The following is a 20,548-nucleotide window of genomic DNA, read 5'->3' as shown; positions in this document are numbered from 1 at the left end:
TGCCTTTCACCTCATTTGATCTTAACAAATGAAACTACAGATGCATGCCAAATGTGCTCTTCAGAAGTGATGCAAGATTGGTTTGTGTGTTTGCAATTTTTGGGGGGTTTTGTGTTTTGCTTTTAAAAAAAAACAGCAAACCCACTAGGATGTCGAGGTGAAGGAGGACTGTAGGTCATTGTATCTTGCCAGCTAATGGTAGAAGGTTGTCCTTTGTGTTGAATCTATAGATAATTTTTATCCTCTGAAGATGGGAGGAAAAAAAAAAGAAAAAAGAAATTGTTTGCCTTGATCCCTTCAAAGGCAGTAGTCCAGTAACGTAAAACCTACAGTAATGGTTTGGATTTCTTTTGTTCACCACATGCATTTTTGAATTCTCCAACCCCAACTAATTATTTCTTGGCCCCTACTCACCTGATCCAGCTCTTGCTTTCTGTTTTCTGAATGCTCTAAGTGGCTGCATTCATTCTGTGCCTTTCCTTTTAATGACTGCCAGTTCCAATTCTAATAAATCCCTTCTGTAGCTTCTATACTTTCTTTATGGAGAGAGTCCTCCTTTTTGCCACTTTTCCCTGTAGTATTCTACCTTCTCTCTGGTGCCTGTTTATCTCTGGTAACTCCTTAAGGACCATGGGCTCTCTCTGTCTGGAGTCAGGATGTGACTGTTTAAGTGGCAGAAACTTTTCCTTGTGTGTATTCTTAAATAACAGACTAGACTGCAAACATGTCAAGTAGATAATGTATTGGGTGAACACGTAAATGACGAGCAGCATGTTGCTTGCTTTACAAAAAAAAAAGAAATTGCAAAAGACATGTTAAATCTCATATTTTAAAATCTAAAATCATAGATGACCCTGAAATGCTTTAAAATGTATGTATTTATCTCTTCAAAAAGAATAATTCCGGTAAATTGGAAGCATCAGAAGCTTAAGTAAGTAGAACGTGTAATATGTTCTCTGTATTAAGTATGTCTTGAGCAAAGGTGTTGACTATACAGTTTAAGTGACTTCAGTTGCTACATTGGGAGGAAAAAGTGTATGAAAGTAAGGGCTGACCTTTTAGGTAAGTCTGAGAGAGCTGTACAAGAGGAAAAAAAAATGTAGACTTACTTAGAAGAGTAGTGTATACCACCCAAAGATACTACATTACTAAGCTGTATATCTGGTGATGTCACAGCAGGACTTCTCTCCTGCAGGCCCATGGCATCAGGAGAAAACAGAAAATACTTATTTTCAGCTTCTACATTTCCCTGTTGCTCTGGCTTGGACACCTGCAACACATGCCCGTGACTGCATGTCCCTCCCCAGTCCTGATGCCTTGCAGAGGTCTCCTGTGAGGGAGAGCAGGGTGGGAGCCATCAGAGTGGGCTGCCCGCGGCTGGATGATGCCTTCCCCAGCTGCCTGCCTTTCCCTGTGCGATGCTGGGCTTTGCAGGGAGGACCTGGGTGGTCAGTAGCCAGCCCTGGGTGAGAGTCTCCCACCTGGCTGGGTCATCCCCCTCATCAGCAGGGGGGATTTGGCTCCAGCCCCATCCAGTCCTGCTGGCACTCACCCACAGTGCCAGGTCCCTCTCTGCTTACCAAGTTCTCCATGCTTCTCGTAGAGGTCCCACTCTACACTAAAGCGGTGTGGCCCGCCCTTGAAGACTGCACACACTTTTGGGTGCCTCAATATGAGTAGGACATCAAACTAGAAGAGCGTGTCCAGAGGAGGGCAACCAAGATGGTGAAAGGCTTCGCAGGCAAGACTTAAGAGGAGCAGATGAGGTCACTTGGCTTGCCCAGCTGGGAGAAGAGAAGGCTGAGGGTGACCTCATGGCAGTCTTCTACTTCCTCCAGGGGAGCAGTGGAGGGGAAGGTGCTGATCTCCTCTCTCTGGTGACCAGCGACAGGACAGGAGGAAATGGAAGGAAGCTGCATCAGGGGAACTTTAGGCTGGACATTAGGAAAAGGTTCTTCACTGAGAGGGTGGTCGGTCACTGGATCAGGCTCCCCAGGGAAGCGGTCATGGCACCAGGCCTGCCACGGGTTCAAGGGGTATCTGGACAACACTTAAGTGATATGGTTCAGTTTTAGGTACTCCTGCGAGGAGCAGGGAGTTGGACTCGATGATCCTTATGGGTCCCTTCCAACTCAAGATACTCTTATGATGAGGCCCAGTCAACATGGGTTCACAAAGGGAAAGTCCTGCCGAACTAATTTGATATCCTTCTACGATAAGGTCACCCACCTCGCGGATGAAGGGAAGGTGGTGGATGTAGTTTCTCTGGGTTTTAGTAAGACTTTTGACCCTCAGTATCCTTCTGGACGAGTTGTCCAGCTGCTGGATGAGGAGGTTTACTTGCGGTGGGTGAAGAGCAGGACTCAAAAGGTGGTAGTGAATGGGGCTACCTCTGGCTAGTGAACAGTCACACATTAAGAGGTCTTCAGCTCTGAAACAGGAAACCTCAACGAAGAGAAGGGCTCCCAACAGAAAATTACACAGTAAATATTGTCAGTGCAGAGACTAGCCAGCATTTTAGCTTTCTCGTATAAATACCACAAACTGAAAGAAACAGAAAGTTATTTTAAAGTGTTTTTCTCACAAGGGAAATGTCAATATTTTATATTTTATTTATAACACATGCAGTGTGTACTAACCTCCCATTGAAAGTGTACAAAACTGATTTCTTCCAAGAGTCCTTTCTGTGCTGTGTAGTTTAATGCCTCACAGCTCTTCAGTGCGGTTTATTTTTTCCTTCAGCAGTACACATGCTGTTTAGTAGTTGTTAGTATTGTCAATGTATGGTATGACTTATTATGTGTTGCTGTCATTTCTGCATTTTGTAGTCTAAAGATGTTTCACTGCATGAGCTATGTTTGATAGGATTTGTTCTCAGGCTTTTTTTGTGAATCACTATGCAAGCAGCAGGTTCTGTTTTGTAATGAGGGATCAGTCTGACTTTGCAGGTTATATATATGACTGCAGGTTATATATATGACTGAGAAACATCTCCAGTGCTGCTCCACAGCCCCAGAAGGAGTCATCCCACTTGGATATAGGCCTCCATAACCATTTAGCTTGGTCTTCCAGATCAGAGTTTGGGAACTGCTGCTTTAGATGGTGCATTGCTTCCAAATAGAATCATAGAATAGTTTGGCTTGAAAGGGACCTTTAAAGGCCATCTAGTCCAGCCACCCTGGAGGCAGCAGGGGCACCTTGAGCTGGATCAGGTTGCTCAGAGCCCCATCCAGCCTGACCTTGAATGTTTCCAGGGATGGGGCTTCTACCATGTCCCTGGGCAACCTCTAGGCGCTGTTCTAGTGTTTTACCACCCTCATTGTAAAAGATTCCTTCCTTTTATGTAATCTAAATCTACCCTCATTTAGTTTGAAATCATTAGTCCTTGTCCTATCTCAACAGATCCTGCTAAAAAGATTGACCCCACCTTTCCTGTAGGCCCCCTTTAAGTACTGGAAGGCTGCTGTAAGGTCTCTCCAGAGCCTTCTCTTCTCCAGACTGAACAGCCCCAACTCTCTCAGCCTGTCCTTGTAGGGGAGGTGCTCCAGCCCCCTGATCATCTTCGTGGCCCTCCTCTGGACTCACTCCAACAAGTCCATGTCTTTCCTGTGCTGAGGGCCCCAAAGCTGGACGCAGTACTGCAGGTGGAGTCTCACCAGAGCAGAGAAGAGGGGGAGAATCCCCTCCCTCGACCTGCTGGCCATACTTCTTTTGATGCAGCCCAGGGTGTGGTTGGCTTTCTGAGCTGTGAGTGCACACTGCTGGCTCATGTCCAGCTTTTCATCCACCAGCACTCTCAAGTCCTTCTCAGCGGGGCTGCTCTCAATCCCTCCATCCCCCAACCTGTATTGATACTGGGGGTTGCCCCAACTCGGGGACAGAACCTTGCACTTGGCCTTGTTGAATCTTATGACGTTCACATGTGATGCCCTCTGGATGGCATCATGTCCCTCAGGCATGTCAACTGCACCACTCAGCTTGGTGTCATCTGCAAACTTGCTGAGGGTGCACTCAATCCCACTGTCTATGTCATTGATGACGATATTAAACAGCACTGGTCCCAATATCGACCCCTGAGGGATGCCACTTGTCACTGATCTCCAACTGGACATCGAGCCATTGACCACTACCCTCTGGATGTGACCAGCCAACCAATTCCTCATCCACCGAACAGCTCACTCATCAAATCCTTGTCTCTCCAATTTAGAGAGAAGGATGTTGTGGGGGACCATATCAAAGGCCTTACAGAAGACCAGATAGATGACATCTGTGGCTCTTCTGTGTCCACTGCTGTAGTCGCTCCACCACAGAAGGCCATTAGGTTGGTCAGGCAGGACTTGCCCTTGGTGAAGCTGCTGTCTTGAATCACCACCCTGTCTTCCATGTCCTTAGCATGGCACCTAGGAGGATCCGTTCCATGATTTTCCCAGGCACAGAGGTGAGGCTGACAGGTCAGTAGTTCCCAGGGCAATCTGAGTGACGTCTGCAACAAACATTTACTTACATTTCCTCCTGATTATTACCAGAAAGGTCTCTTCCGTGCAATTGGTATCCTTCCAAGAGTTCAAAGACCTTCATGTGAAATAAAAGAGACAGAACACTAGGTGTCATAGACCGAGGCACTGCAGGTTTTCAGATGCGGGATGCAGTCCTTCTTAAATCATACAAAGCTTAAAGGAAAAGGCAGTAACCCATTTTGTAATGCTTTGGGACTACACATCACAGTGTTGTATTTCAGTGAGGTGAGCTTCCTTGGCACAGGTTATTAACTTTTTATCTGTATTACAGTCTTTGTGACAAAGCATTCTCTCAAGCCTCCTCAGAGAGGTATTCTCATTGAGTCACGTAGCCTCAAAACTTGCACTACAGCTACAGATTCAGATTTTCTCTTTTAAAAGCCGTCCCTACAAGCATAGAGAAACTTAGGTGAACAGGGACTTAATGCCATTGGTAAAGGGGTGAAAGTCGTAGTATCTGGAAGAGGAGATGTAAATGCTCATTATTGGTTGAAGCGCTATTATCTGTCTGGGCTAACAGACCAAAGAGATACAGTGTAGTTGTTTGCCACAACAGTCTGGGGGTTCAGACACCTTGGATCCCACTTTCGACTTGCCCACAATCTTTATTTGGAATGACAAGATGCATCAGAAAATCTTCGGTCCCAAGCTACATATTCAGACCCAATATGTGACTCAAAGTGCCACACTGGAGTTCATTAATTCCACCAATCTTACCTGAAGACTTTCTTCAGTAAGTCAGGAGAAAAACCCTGTGAGTTGCATCCCAGTAGAAGATGAGGTGCCAATGTATGCTCAGGCATTTCAGCTAGTAAGTCTCTCTTGGAGTTAGGAGTCATGTCCAATGATTGCTTGAAGTGCTTACACCTGTCCTTTGGATAACAGATGAGTGGTTGGGCATTTGTCTGTAAAGTTTCTGTGGTTAAAGCCCAAACTCCCATTTTCCAAGACAAGGTTTTAACTGTCAGGGTATTGGGAAGAACTGGTTTCCACTCTACCTCTCAATAAAGTTATGAAGAATGCAAGAAGGATTCACTTTCTGTGTGAACCCTCTCAGGTTCTGTGCTTTTCACAAGGGCTGCATAGTGTGAAATACAGGAGAAGTCTTTAGACTTCTTCCCAGAAGCTACATGCTTGCTCTTTCTCTGTAGCCCAAAAAATACTTATCCACTTTAGGGACTGTGGTGTTCGAACACGTGAGTATGAAGTATCCATGTGTCATCCTGCGGATGCCATAGCGTCATACAGATTCAGGAGAACCAATTGTGATTACCTATCTCCTCCACCATTAAGCAAAGCTCGATAGCTCATTTATCAGGGAACAAGACCCTGACTACAGGAACAAGCAAAGTGTAATTCTTGCAGAATTATCTCGTGGGAATATAGCACTACCTGCTAATCATGAAAAGCCAAGGCCTGAGAGAACTGAGGCTACCCAAAGACAGAGTGAGAGACCACATTTGTAAGGTATGCTGGTACAGTAGAATTCTAATAAAAAATTACTGTTTCTGTAGCTTTTTAACCTTCGATGCGTGACTATGATACCATTACCGTGGGTGCAGTCCAACTCCTGAGGAACTGAACACTAGCTGCAGTGTTGCACACTGCGTTGTAAGATGCCTAGATGTGAATCACTGTCCCATTTGCCTCAACTTTGGACTCATTTTTCAAACAAGCTTTAAGTAATTGGTCTTGAAAGGGACCTAAGATTTTTCCTATAGAATTGAAAGTTGCAACATCTCTTACACTTGTTGGAATAAAGCCTCCCAAGACTGAATATTATTTTATTATAATAATAGGACAGTTGAAAAATATATGCAATAGTTTATTTCTGCAGGGCTATAAATATATGATTTCCAGAAATAAAAAGAAATATGTAAAATACTGTACGCTCCTTTGTAAGAAACACAACTGAGAATGTAAAGACTGTTCCCATGCTGTGTGGATTACAATGGTCTGTCTTCTGTTTTTTTAGTTTTCTGTGACAGGTATGCTCAGTGCCTGAGACTAGAATCTGTTAACTGCTGTATGTGCTCAGGTCCTTGTGCCATTTCTGTCAATGGGGTATTACCAAAAACACAAGCTGGAGAGCCATAAATACTGTTCCTAGTGATTTTCATGCAGTCAAGCAGTCCACTCCTATAGAAGTTTTCAGGATCAAGAAATAATGTTGAATTATTCAAAATTAAAACCTGTGTAAACACTTTTGAATAGGAGCAAATAAAGGTCTAAGATATTCTATTACTACTAGAGAAATTTAAGTTTTTGATGACCAAGGAAAAAACTTTGACAAATTGGTACAGCAATATAGGTGAGCTAAAACAAACACAACAGCAGTTTGAAACTGCAATAGGTAGGTCCAGCCTGATCCCGTAGTTGTAACAGAGGAAGGTGTAAAATATCCTTTTGCTTTTACGAGCAGTATTTAAAGGTACCACGAATGATCCCATCAACACTGTGGCAAAGGAATCAAAGTTCTGAGGTTTCTGGGATTAACAGAGAAACATAATTCAATTTTTTTTCTGTATTTAAATAACAGAACATCACCAAACACATAGGTGTACAAACAAGCAGAGAGACATTCTAACTGCTGGAAAATAATTTAAATTAGATCCTGAGAATATCAGAATAAAACAAGTTTGAAAGCTCATTTCACTGGTCATTTCACAACCCATTTTGGTGATTCTTAAAACAACTGGTTCTTGTAAGATATATTATTCCTTTGGGCAATATTTCAGACAACCTCTGAAATAATGTGAATTCTGCCTTTCAAATAAATGGCATAGAGTGTTTCACACTGATTCGAACTTTTTGCAACCTACAGCAGTTTTAATGGTGCCTATATGGGAATACTCGAGCAAGCAGTGAAAAAAGTGTTACTTGCTTATATGATCTTTTGACGCCAGCCAATAGCTAAAATGGACCTGTGGCAAATTTCGTTAAGAAATAAGACACTCGTTTTTAACTGTGAGTTTGACCAAGTTACCAAGGGAGGTGATGTGTTAGTTCGTTACCTTCAGTTCTCCCAGGAAGACTGTATGTTTTCTTCTTTAACTGTGCAGTGGTTGTTGATACCAGTGCCGGGGTTGCATTTTAGGGATTCAAGGGAAAAAAAAAAAAACAAACCACAAACAAACAAACCAAAAGTCTGCTTGAAATCATCACAGTTCTCTCTCACGCACAACCTTAAGTTGTTTAAAAAATAGTCATAATGTTGGGTCTGCTTGCTGCGTGCTAGGAGAGATGCTGGACTGTTGCCTGACGATGCACCTATTCAGAACATTCATTCGTTTTTCGCTCCAATGCACTAGACCCCAGCCCCATTTAAGGCTGTGGGAATGTATTCCCAACTGCAGTGGAAGAAGAAATGCATCCAGCCTCTCAAGTTGTAGCTGCTGTATTAATAATCCTTCTTTTTCTCACACCTGCTTGATGCACAGGTCAGGAAGAGGGAAGAGAAAGCAGGGACGGTAGAAATCCCTCAGCATAACTGTCTCTAAGGGAAATGGCAAGCTGCCAGCATTGTGAGCACCTTTAAGCCTCGGAGCTACGGCAGACCACACCACCAATCCGCTTACTTCCAGTCCCACAATCATCAGGCAGACCTAAATAGCTGAACTCCTTTTTTTAGAAAGAAGAGGTGGATTTTTTTTTAAAGCACAATTCTATGACGCATAGTGAATTTTGTTGCCAGAATTCATGACTAATGAACATCCTAGTAACAGCTGAGCTGGCAACGAAGGTGGCTTGCATGGCACCTGCTTGCTCTGCAGCCAGCACATAGGTTTGACAGACTGAGGAGCACGAGGATGGTCTGTCATCTTAGCCTGGCCTCCTTTGTCCCATTCATTATGTTCCTAGGTGTCATGCCAAGTGCTAATGGACACAGCAGCCCTAAACGTGACTGCAGAGTGTGCGGTTTTCAAGGAACCGCACTTTCACCACATGGGCTGTATTAATGTGACATCCAGCAGCAATTTTCTGTGTGACTTAGATACCGGTGTGTTTTGGTTTGCTTTTAAATAAAGCTTATAGATGCATTTTTGTAAGGCCAGCCTCAAAACGCTTCTTTGCTGCAGCTCATCTGCCTGGAAGCTTCTTCCTCTGCCTTACAAATAACGGCGGCAGCGTCTGGCCACGCTCTGCGAGCTGCAGTCCTTACCCCAAAGGGATGATGATGGGCGCACAAAGAGGCCTGGCAGGCAGAGGGGAGCTGCGTGGAGGCTGCTGCCAGGAGGGACGCTTTCGGCCCGGCGGCCGGGGCCGCCGCCGCTTCTTCTCTTCATGTCGTCTACGCCGGGGCTACCAGGGAGAGACCAGACGCCGGCCCGAGGCGTTAAAGCGAGACCTGCCCTGCACCGCCCATGGCCTGAGGGCGCCCGGCGGGGAGGCAGAGGCAGGCGGTGCGAGGCTCTGGCTGCCCCCGCCCGCCGGGGTCGGTGGCCCCGCTCCCGGGGACGGGCACGGCTGGCCACGGGCCCGCCCGCCGCCGCCGCCTCCCGGCCCCTCCGCCCGGCGGGGCGGTGGTAGGCTCCCGCCGTGCCTCCCGGCGCATAAAGGCAGGCGGAGGGGGCCGGGCGGGGGTAGCGGCTGGCGGCGATGATGGAGCAGCCGGTGCAGACGGAGACGTGGAAGGCGAGGAGCCTGGAGGAGCTGGTCCGCATCCTTCATCGGATATTCGCCGAGGACAAAGTCAGCGTGGAGGAAGTGCAGGCGCTGATGGAGTCGTACGAGAGCAACCCCGAGGAGTGGCAGCAGTACGCCAAATTCGACCAGTACAGGTACAAAACAACCCGCAAGCCGCGACACCACTCCTGCAGCGTCGCGCCCGTCACCGTGCAAAGCGGGGCAGAACCGGGGACCGCCGGGACACACCACACTTGACACACACACATCCCCCCCCCGACCCAAACGACAGCCCCTCCGGCAGCGCGACGAGGAGGGGGCCGAAGGGTAAAGGCCCCCCGGGGGGGACACAACTGCTGTGCCCCGCGGCAGGGCCGGGCGGGGGCGGGGAGCGGGCGGGGCGGCGGCGGCCAATGGCGGCACCGGCGGGCACCGGCGGGCGGTGGCCCCGTACCGGCGGTCCCCCGGACGCGGTCCTGCGGGCCGGACCGCGTCCGGGGGACCGCTGGGTCGTGGTGCTGCTGCTCCTGTCGGCGGGAATAACCCGCGAAGTACATCGAAAACTGCTGAAACAAACAAATAAACAAACAATTTTATTTATTTTTTTTTTAAAAAAAAGGCCCAAAAGAAGCATGTCGGCAGCAGAAACCGCCGCGCGTGGGTTGCGCGGGGTTTGCGCGGCGTGCTGGTGTGACGGAGCAGACCTCTCCAAAATGGGTGTCTAGAGGAGCCGGTGCGTGTATTCCCGGCCTTACCGGTGGGTCGGGGGCTGTCTGCAACCCCCCGCCTCAGTCCCTTCCTCCTGCGGGGTGTGGAGATCGAGGCTTTTTGCTGCTTGCAAGGAGGAAGGAAAATACCTGTTAGGGTTTTGAGTTGCTCCTATTTTGCTAACGGCTGACTTATTCCTGCCATTGGTGGCTTCCTTGTCTTAGATTTCAATACTTCATTTATTTGAGCACTAAAACCCAAAAAAAAAACCCAAACCCCAAAACTTTTCCTTTTACCCTTGCTATCATGAAAGCATGGCTTGACTTTTCCTAGCCTCCTTTCACCTCGCGTTGACTGTCTTCCATTCGGAACAAATCACGAAATTTGTAACAGCATAGGGAACTAAGAACTGGAAAACCAAACTGTGCTAACATTAGAAGTATGCGTGCCAGCCTTTTGGGGTTTTTTTGGTTTTTTGTTTTTTTGTGTTTTTTTTTCTGGCCAGCCAGACCTGCTGTACAAAAATACCAGCACTTGAAAAGTTCAAATGCCATCATTGATTACTTATGTTCTGATATCATAGTAAAGATATGTCTACCTAATGTATGCAGAAATTATGGATGCAGTGAGAGGCAGTGTGTAGATACACAAGCTATGCTTTGGAAGTAATTCGTTATGAGCATCCTATCCTGAGTGAAATAAACTGGTATTATGGGGAAACTAAAAAACATTCGGTTGACATCAGTGCACTTCCTCTGTGCCCCTGCTTGCATCTTTTAGGCGAGAGTGAGGCATCCTGTCACCGGCATAAATATTTGCTGTACTTCGCAAAGTAAATAAATAAAGTGTGAATAGCCATGACTAAAGCTAAAATGAAATGAAAAGGTCCCACAGGGGTACTTGCTCCATAAGAGCTAGAAGCACCAGTCCCAAATCAGAACAGCCCCACTATGGAACGCAATGTATAGAACAAAATCTCAGTTGCTTCTCTAGTGAACTTTTCCATAGAATGAGACGAGTGGCAGCCCAGGGGTGGCTTGCAGGAGAATACATGGAAACAAACATCAAGATGTTGCTATTAAAGGTGTTTTCAAGCACTGAGAGCAAATCACAGTCTAGAACATGCATATCGATAAAAAGCCTTTTAGAAGCAAGCTTATTTTGTGCCACCTATAAGTTAGCACACAAAAAATCTTTTTCAGAAATGTCACTCTTTGATAAACTTTGTTTAGAAGTAGGTGCTGGCAGAAGTTACCCCACAGGTGTTTTATTCACACACAAATGCTACAGTACAAGACATAGAAATTTTGGGAACAGAGTAGGAGGACCGTGTATGGAAAGCCTGACATTTTATTTCTTTGGGTCTTTTGGCTTTGTACAAATGGGTGCTGTGTAACAGAAGGAAAGCCAAGAATATCTGAAAAGGAGCTGCAGAAGAATGTAACCATGTATTTTTCTAGTTTCATTGCAGTCCCCTGTTTCTAATTATAAGCCAGCTGCTGAAGTGACTTCATTCAATAACTATTTGGATTTGATCCTGTCTACCACTCCAGTCTCAGACTCACAGTTCCCCAGCTCCAATCATCTATGTAATTCAAAAGCAATATGATTATAAAATATTAAATGTGTCCATCTTTTCTTCCCAGAAAAAGAACTTGCAAAAAAAAAGAAGCTTAAAAATACAGTTTCATTTTTTCCAAGTAAAACTTGGCTTTCAAGAAAAAGAACAAAAAGGATTTTTATGTCACAACCTTCCTCGTAAACATGTTTGTATAGTGTTGTCTTTTATAGGCATACTAGTACATTAAAAAGCAAACACTTTGTATTTCAGGTATACAAGAAATCTTGTGGACAATGGAAATGGAAAGTTCAACTTGATGATCTTGTGCTGGGGTGAAGGGCATGGCAGGTTTGTATCCAAAGTCCATGGGTTTAGCAAACAGATGTAAAGCCACCATATCTTTCATTGTCGTATAAAAAGAGAAAAATATCATCCCTATGTGAATAGCTATCAGAAAGAGTCTGGAAACTAAGTGCAGAGCTCCTATTCATATAGCAGTCCTGCGTATTTGCTGTATCTTTTGCAAGTTCATACCTCATGGACATTTTTAGAGCACTCTTTTAAAGATGCTCTGGTTTTCTACCAAATCTAAGCTTCCCTTCTGCCAGACGAAGTTTTTAGTCCCAGACGTACAGCAGGTCCTGTGAGCAGGACAGGTTGAACAGACCCTGTGCAACCTGTCCCATACATCAGACCCATACAACACTTGGTTGCAGAAACAGGACTTGATGCAGTTTAAATAGTCTTTGTTCTCTCATGGTGTTTAAATATCGCCTCTGTAACAAGATGAGAAAAGTAGATTTGGGTTAGGACTGCAGGCTGTGAGGAGGGAGCCCCTTTTCAGGAGTATTTGTCTTTCTTTAGGTTCATGCATCCCATCTCCTCCCTGAAAATGGGCCATGCTGCTGATGTGGCCTCCTGAGTTGTGTGCACAGACTGACCACTGAGTTGTGTAGTCCTACAAATGTGAGGGCAGGATCTGTCCCTTAGAGGGTCTCTTGCAAAATATTGGCTAAAACAAATCATGAAATAACAAAACCTGCAGGTTTTGCCTGATTGTTCTCGCATATAAATAGAAAACCTAAGAAGATGCTGGAGTAGTTTTTTGTTTGCTTTAATTGAGCATGCAATTGAACATTACAGTATTCCTTAGGGGAGGCCATGCCATTATATTCAGAGGGATGTAGGAACCAAGCCCACCAGCTCTACTCCTTCCAGGCTATTCCCACAAAGCCTGTAATTTATGTCAAATTGTGTTTGAGTTGGATGAGCATTTGCTAGAGCTAGACTGAGACCACAAGTTGGTTTTGCTTCCTGTATGAGGAGGATCAGATTGTTCTCATGGCTTGTGGAAGGAGCGTGACAATGTGGTACTTGTGAACTGTTCTGTGCCTGAAGCAAGCTCTGCTCTCTTGGCATCTCAGTTTGTGAGAAACCATGACATTTGTTTACTGAAAACAGTAACGTACAAGTACCATGTTTTTGATTGAAGCTCATTAGCACTGTACTTCTGGGAGGATCAAATTTCCCCTTCTCCCTCACCCCTGATGAGTGGGGAGCTCTCCCTTTGTCCTAAACCTATTGACAGCTATTCCTTTATTTAAAAAAAAACCCACACCAAAACTAAACTATATATCTAGCCCATATGTCTCCAAATGTAGCAATTAAAACGTGCTTTGGAGCAAGGAGACAGATCAAGCAAGCAGAGAAATCATACTGGATCCTACTGTTTTGTTCATGTCTTGCCAGGCTGCTGAAATTAACAGCTTACTGTTGCCATTTGTACTTAGTACTATTGGAGTGAGAGGTACAGCATTTTTACTTCAACAAATGCCTGTGTACCCCAGCAGTAAAGAGACCACAGAAATTAAGCAGAAGTAGCTCATTTCTCCCATGTTTTGGGAGTGAGCATGGTGGATCTGCAAATACCAGGTATACTTGCAGGTTTCTACTAGCCTCTGCCTGGGGCCACTGTGGAAAGTGTTGTTTTCCTTCTTGGCCCACAAGAGGTTTTGTGTTCTGAAGAATTTGTGTGTCCTCCTCCCTCCTCCAGACTTCCTTTGTATCTCTCTGTGGCAAAGTCATAGGTTGATCAATATCTGACTCTTCTCCAAGTCCTGCTCTATGTGAGCTTATCTCAACGCATTTCTAAAGTAGCAGTTTTAAGTAAGTATACCTTAGTCACAGCAAATGTTTTTTTCCTAAGACTTTTGTGCATGACCCATGTGCAATAGCATTTAATTTTTGGGCTGTGTCCAGATACAATGTGCTATGCCATCTGACCTGTTTGCTGTGCTGAAATTAAATACGTGTATCACGCTAAGTTTGGTTATTCCTTTTACATATATAGCAGCATCCATGATCACACTGATTCACACTGCTTTATGAAGATCCTCCAGGGAAATCTAAAGGAGACTCTGTTTGAGTGGCCTGAGAAGAAAGGGAATGGTGAAATGGCCAAGAAATCAGAACGAGTTTTGAGGGAAAATCAATGTGCCTATATTAATGGTAAGCTATTAAGCTTGTTTTGACAACTACCTATCCATGAGTCTTATTCCTAACATCATACTAATGGCTTTATGAAGAGTTTAAGAACATGGCACCTCTAGATTCTGCACAAAGCTGTACATTCAGTAAAACAAACAACAAAAAATGTCTTTTTAACTCACTCTTAAGACATTGCAGCTATTGCTTGATACTTAGATTCGCTGGATATCTCCTCTAGACTAAGCAGCCTTCAGCACTGTATCCGTAATGACTATCTGAAGTTGCTTATAAACAGACTTTGAATAGTATTTTGTGAGAAATAAAGGAAGCAAAGTTTATACTCTACTTTTTATATACACCTCTATTTTTTTCAAAGAAATAATAATTTTGGTCAAATTCCTAGGTCAAAAATGTAAAAGCTGTCTATGGAATAAATTGACCCACCAGGAGCAGAGGCCTTGATTCTCAGTGCTACTTCTTGTCCAAATCAACAACATACTGTAGTGCTGAAGTGCAGCATCAGCAGAATTGAAATGCTCAGGTCTACCCAGTCTACCAAAAAAAATGCCTGACTCCACAGGTGCTGAGAGACAGCTGAGTGTCCACCAGTAAGGCTCACTGGGTACCTAAATCCATGCCATTACACGTATCTGTAACTATCACCACCTTTTGCTATGTGGAAGGCCATCCTCGAGTGGCCATCTGGCTGTAACATATTCTGATGCTATGTAAGACATTGCACATCATGCTGAACAGCATTGGGTTCAGCAGAACAAAGGCAAAGTGTCAGAGAAGGGGGCTATCTGCCTTTTATGTGATGAGCTAATAGCTGGAGCACTCACCTTGGGCTGAGCTTGGGAGCTCCCCAGTTGGAGGGAGCCTCATGTTGTGTTGTGAACTAAGCCAGGGTGAGGGCGTTGGGAATGAAAGGCTAGTGCTCTGTGGCCCTGTGTTGAAGGTATGCCACATTGAGTGAAAACACAAAATCCGTAGGACAGGACATGCAAGAAGGAGCTTGGCATGTCTGCTGATGCTCCTATGCCAGGGATGTGGGTTCTCAGACTCAGCCAGGTTTTCCTACCTATGTGGTTCTTTCCAATGCAAGCAATTGCACCCTGTGTGCATCTGATCCAAAACTTCCTTGGTTGTTTTAAGCAAATTTGGTATCCGATTTGCTGAGGCAGTTTGGGTCTCTGCCATGTTTCATAACAGATGTTTTGGTTTAAAAGAAATGGGTAAAACAAGTAGAGGGAAAACACTGACAGTGTGGTGATGGCTCTAACTGCTTCAGTAGTGAGTGACCTTCGTATTTCTATTGCGTGCTTCTTGGTTGCTCTTGTACTTTATTTTTGAGGTTAGAAGACACTAAACAGTATTTATTTGAGTTTCCCGTTAGATAGACACAGATTTAGTTGGAGTTCTTTTCCCTACATCCTCTATTTAGATAAACTATGTTACTGACACTTAAGGCTTACACTTGAAGTGTATCATAGTTAAGAGAGTACTCTATGCACAACCTAAGTCTTGGGTATTATATAACGTATTAATTCAACTACAAAGGCCTGAGTTGTTTTTTACAACAGGGTCATAAATTTAGACTCAAGGTCTCTTTTAAGTAACTCAAAAACTGTGCTTTAGTGTAGAATGGAAATATTTTGTTTTGTGGATGTATTTCTTTATACCTTAAGTTTTTATGTAGTACTTTGATTTCTACTCCACCGTCACAGAAAGTGCCATTACTTTGTTAGTAGCCACACAACAGACAGTGCCTTGTTTTATTACGTGTTCAATTATGCTTACTATTCAGTTAAGGCTGGAAGTATGCCAGTCACTACTAATTTGTGACCTTAGTCAAAAGAGCAGACAAAAGAAAAGCCTAACTAATAAACTGAAAGGATTAATTAGAAAACAGATGCCTGCAATAGAAGACAACTGTGTCTCTGTCCATAAGTCCATGCTCCAAGTACACATATCTGACTTTTAATGTGACTGATATTCTTGTTACTGGGTTAAGAATTAGCAATACAAAAATTATCTGTAAAATGCCTTGCTAATTTTTTAGAAATACAAACCTTGCTGCTTCTGGAGCATCTGTAACAACAGCATCTCCTAGGAGAGTAAATAACCTTGATGTCCTTTGGGAATAATAGCTAGAAAATTACTGACAGCATGGCCTTCCTTAAGTTTCTCTGGATTTTTATTGGCCTTTATTCTGTAGCAGATAGTCCAGAAGTTATGTGAAGTGTGGAAGGCTATAAGGTGTTTTGAATTACCAGTGAGTTTAGGAATCTGTGCTAGAGAACAGCGGTCAAAATCCCTGTACTGAGTTGCTGGTTGCCCATGAAAGTGTGGACATGCCTATCTGGCTTCTTCATGAGTTTCAGTTTAGAAAGCATTTTTCCAGGCATCTGGGATCTTATTAAATCTTCCTGCTAGCATAATCTCTTGTTTCATGCCCTTGCTGGTGTAGACTCCATTGGCCTGCACCGCGTGGAGAACATAAGCCACACAGAGACTGCTGTTAGCCTGCATTTGTACAGCCCGCCCTTTGACAGCTGTAACACCTTTGATCAGAGGACTGGACACAAGCACAAAGTCAAGATGACCTTCTACAGCCAGTTTGGAGAGAGGACTCTCTGCGTAAGTACAAGATAACGTGCTCGCCGCCCGGCCCTAGGCTCTGAGCCCAGAGGGGATGGGCATGAGGGGCTGCCCTCTTGCCTGTACAGGGCAGAGCACCAGTGCCCCAGGACAGGCAGGACGGCCAGTATTTCCTGGGCCATCCCTGTCTAGGACCAGCATAAAACCTGTTTCCAAATACTACTCGACTGGCACTTCTCTCATGTGGAGTTCCCTGCTTTGTAGCTTGCCTCCCCTTCATCAGCAAGGGATTAGTTCGGAGCAGAGAGGAGGATTAACAAGAATTTTGCTACTAGCTAAGCATCTTCAGGCAGCAAATGATGGTAAATGCCACCCAGTCAATGGAAAACTGTGAAGCAGCTACATTGTTTTGTCCAACTTAAGTCATGTGTAACATTTCCTGCCTAAACTGTTCTGCCAAAAAGCATCACATTTCGAGTCAGTTGTTTCAAACCTTGTAGCTTACTGTAAAGAATACTTTAATGACTTTAATTTAATTCTTTAAAATCAAAACTTTGACACAGAAGGACTTTCTCTGAGGGTGAGAGTAGGCTGTTGGCTGTCTGCATTCTTGAGCAGTGGCACAAGATTATATTTGGATAGAAAAGGAATCTTAAGATCCATACTGGGCGACCAAGCTAGGACATCTGGGAGAGTTTAACAGGGTTCCTTTTAGTGCTCTTTGATGCATTGGGAAACATAACAACTAATACAGGGAGAAAAGACAGATTCTTGGTGTTCAGCCGTAGAGGTTCAAAGACTGTTTGGTTTTGTTAGATACAGAACACTTTTCACCTTTCACTGAAGCCAGAAATTCAGTGCTCAGGAGTTTCCCAGAGTAAGCCCTTAGTTAAATCCAGTTCAAGTCATGTAATTGACAAGTACCATGTAAATTATTTCTTTGAAGCTTGTCACATTACATGATTACAACTTTACGAAACAGCTGAAACACAAACTTTGACCTTGTCAAGTTTGAAATGTCCTTGAGAAAGTAAACTCAAATTTATACTTCAGATTTTAAAGGGAAATTAACATGGAAAAATGTTGACAGTTAATGCAAGAATTCAGTGTTTGCTTGCTTTCTTTTTGTTTTAAGTGTTCATTGAAGTATGTAAGTTAACGAGTGAGACTAGGTGTTTTGACTTGGACTATTTTCCTACTTTTGATCTGTAACCTTCTGGCAGTGCTTTTACATTCTGTGGGAAACTGGATCTAACTTCCAGGAGAGAGGTAAATCTTAATCATTGGGTCTCTTTCACAAATTCCTCTAAATGGAATTCCGGTAAGGGGAAAAGTGGTAGTGAGTCTGGGCCATCCAGCTGCCTGAAATGACTTCACGCTACAAAAACCTTCTGGTCTCAGTGAGGGTTTCTGGAAAGCTGACTGGAAAATGAAACTTTCTTCTGCCTACCAGATTTCGGAACAACGTAGGAAAACAGAGAGTTATAAGTTAAAAATACGAAGAGACAAATATATACTTGTGTATCTTTTATAAGTGAGCAGATCTGCCTATCTAAAGCATATTCAGTGCTTCCTCTTTGTCTTAAAATTCTCCATGGGTAAAATACACAAGTAAATCCCTAGTGGCTTCTGTCCATGATGAAGTCTCAATAACCTAACTCTCCAGTAACTACGTAATAAGTTAGATAACTAAATATAAGTTAATAATTAAAATAGTGTGTGGTATGTCCAAGGACTTGCCTGTGGAAGTAACTATTCACACGGTTCAGGTACAAATCATGAGAATACCGATGCGAAAATCCACTGAGGGAAAACTGATTTTGTCTTGGATGTCGCAGCACATCAGTTCCTGCTGCCAAAAATTTTGCTGGGGGAGATGATTTCTTTTTGTAGCCTGTCTTCCAGGGACTTTCTGTCAAAAGTAGAGCAGGGTATTGGGGACAGATGATGGCCCAAAGGAGGAATTACTCCTCAGCTGTCCCTTCTGCCGTGGGCTTTCTCAGGGTGATTTTGTCATGTGCACAGTGCCCTCTATAAAACTCTGGCAAGGAGTACTGAAGATAAATGTACTAAGTATTTTAGGGTGCTGAGCTACTCCAGGAATAAAGGTCCACACTGTGAACATGAAGTAGGTGGTGACTGTCTCTTTCCTTAAAACAGCAACCTCTTCTCTTCTCTTTTAGGCGACAGCAGTGCCACAGGAGAACAACTGAGAAGCACCACCATGCATTTGCATAAGACCTGCTGAATGTTTAACCAGGGACAGAAGACTTGCATGGCTAAGGCAGACAGCCACCTCTATTTCTATACCTTGTACATAGGAGTACACTAGGGCAGCGTCCAGGCCACCCGCAGTTCCCCCGAGCGAATGCCAATTATGGGACATTAAGCTAACTAGTGCCATAAACTACTTCAGAGGTTAGATGCCTTTTCTTAGGCTCCTGTCAGAATTAAGTAGTTTGTTTTCTGATTCTAGCCTCCTTTTAATTCCACTTCTGATACCACACTGAGAATATCAGAAATAGGGTTTTTAAACATCATCTGACACTACCTAATAGGCCTACACGTATGTATGCTCTCAATGTAATTAATAACTATATAAACTTCTAAGCTTCCAGTCACTTGTACCTATGTGTAGTACACTAGATACAACTAACAGCAGCTTTGTTGTGTTTTTTTTTTTTTTTTTAATTAAGTCTTTTAGGTTTTAATGCTCCAGGCCATTTTGATAGTTTTGTGCATTTTTTACTTTTTGGTTTTTTATAATTTCATTTGTCAGATCTTGTTTCAAATAGGAGCAACAAAATGCTTCATGCACAATGATTTTCAAAAGTGATTGGGCAGAGATTTGGGTTTTTAATAAGACTAATCATACTTAATTCAGCTAATGTCCAGTTTCCAATGTATTCTGTATAGCTTCTGAAGAAGGTAACTGAAATAAAACTGGATTTGTGCACAGATTTCAAATTTTCAGCCTTTTTCTCCTGGTAACTAAAATATTCATCATGCTTTACCAAAATCCACGTTTCTCATGAACATCTAAATCTTTTTCCAAGTAACAGACTATTAGAAAAGGCTTTAAAAAGTTCAAAGTATTTCAAACATGAGAAGAATCCCAATCCCAATTAAGTCGGTGAGAGTTATGCCATTGAGTTCACTGATGCTTAGATTTATCCTCCAGATTTAGATACAAAGAAAGAACCACCTTGAAAAATCTTAACACTAATTAAATATATGAAAATCAGCAAAGCTGCCTGCACTGAGGCTACCCCATCCATTTAATGCAGCTGATAACATAAGACAAGTAGAGAATGTGTAGCAAGTCTCCTAGTCTTGTAGGTGACTGCTGGTTACTCAGGCAGCAGTTTAAGTTTTAACGGTATCTTTTTTAAATGAGTCACACATTTCCCTCCATATTGAAAATCCCAGAAAATACTTACTTTATGACACCCTGTTTCCAGGAAGGCTGTGTCAAATTTTCAAAAAATGTTTGAGCAGGTTTTAAATGCACCTATGCCCTTGGGCTGAAATAAATCCTTGAAGGCCAGTGGGAAAACAGCAGGTGCGTTGCAATTTTTTTTTTGTATGGAGGTGGTGGGGAAGAAAGGGGGCATGAAACGAGTAGAAGAAAAATGAAAAGATAAAGAAGGCCTAAAGGCAAAAGAACAGGGATAAGCATCAGCAGTAGATGAGGACTCTCTGCATGAGGTGGACCTGTAGGCTGTGCCAAAGAGAGGTCAAGGGAACACACAGCCCAAAACTGGAAGAAGCATTAGGAGCAATGACACCACAGGCATAAAGAATCCCCTGTGCGTTTTCTGGGTTCCAGCGTACCCTACTGTTTAGCATGTTTCTCTTCTCCCAAGTAACAAGCGATAGGACAAGAGGAAATATCCTCAAGTTGTGCCAGGGGAGGTTTAGGTTTGACATTAGGAAAAATTTCTTCACCGAAAGGACTGTCAAGCATTGGACCACGCTGCCCAGGGAAGTGGTTGAATCACCATCCCTGGAGGTATTTAAAAGTCGTATAGGTGTGGCACTTTGGGAC

At 43.7% G+C, this 20,548-nt stretch overlaps 1 protein-coding gene across 1 annotated transcript; it reads left to right on the top strand.

The window, feature by feature from the left end:
- Positions 1-9,116: 9,116 nt before the first annotated feature.
- On the top strand, positions 9,117-19,060 carry CDO1 (cysteine dioxygenase type 1). The gene is made up of 5 exons (XM_086479692.1): positions 9,117-9,298; positions 11,683-11,760; positions 13,763-13,920; positions 16,370-16,539; positions 18,684-19,060. Exons 1-5 carry the CDS (start codon positions 9,117-9,119, stop codon positions 18,711-18,713), a joined length of 618 nt encoding a protein of 205 aa, XP_086335818.1. The 3' UTR covers positions 18,714-19,060.
- The last annotated feature ends 1,488 nt before the right edge of the window (positions 19,061-20,548 follow it).

This window comes from Leptosomus discolor, chromosome Z, assembly GCF_034619465.1.
Source record: "Leptosomus discolor isolate bLepDis1 chromosome Z, bLepDis1.hap2, whole genome shotgun sequence".
Lineage (NCBI taxonomy): Eukaryota > Metazoa > Chordata > Aves > Leptosomiformes > Leptosomidae > Leptosomus > Leptosomus discolor.
The sequence above is the reverse complement of the archived record's forward strand: the minus strand, read 5'-3'. Positions and strand labels throughout refer to the sequence as shown.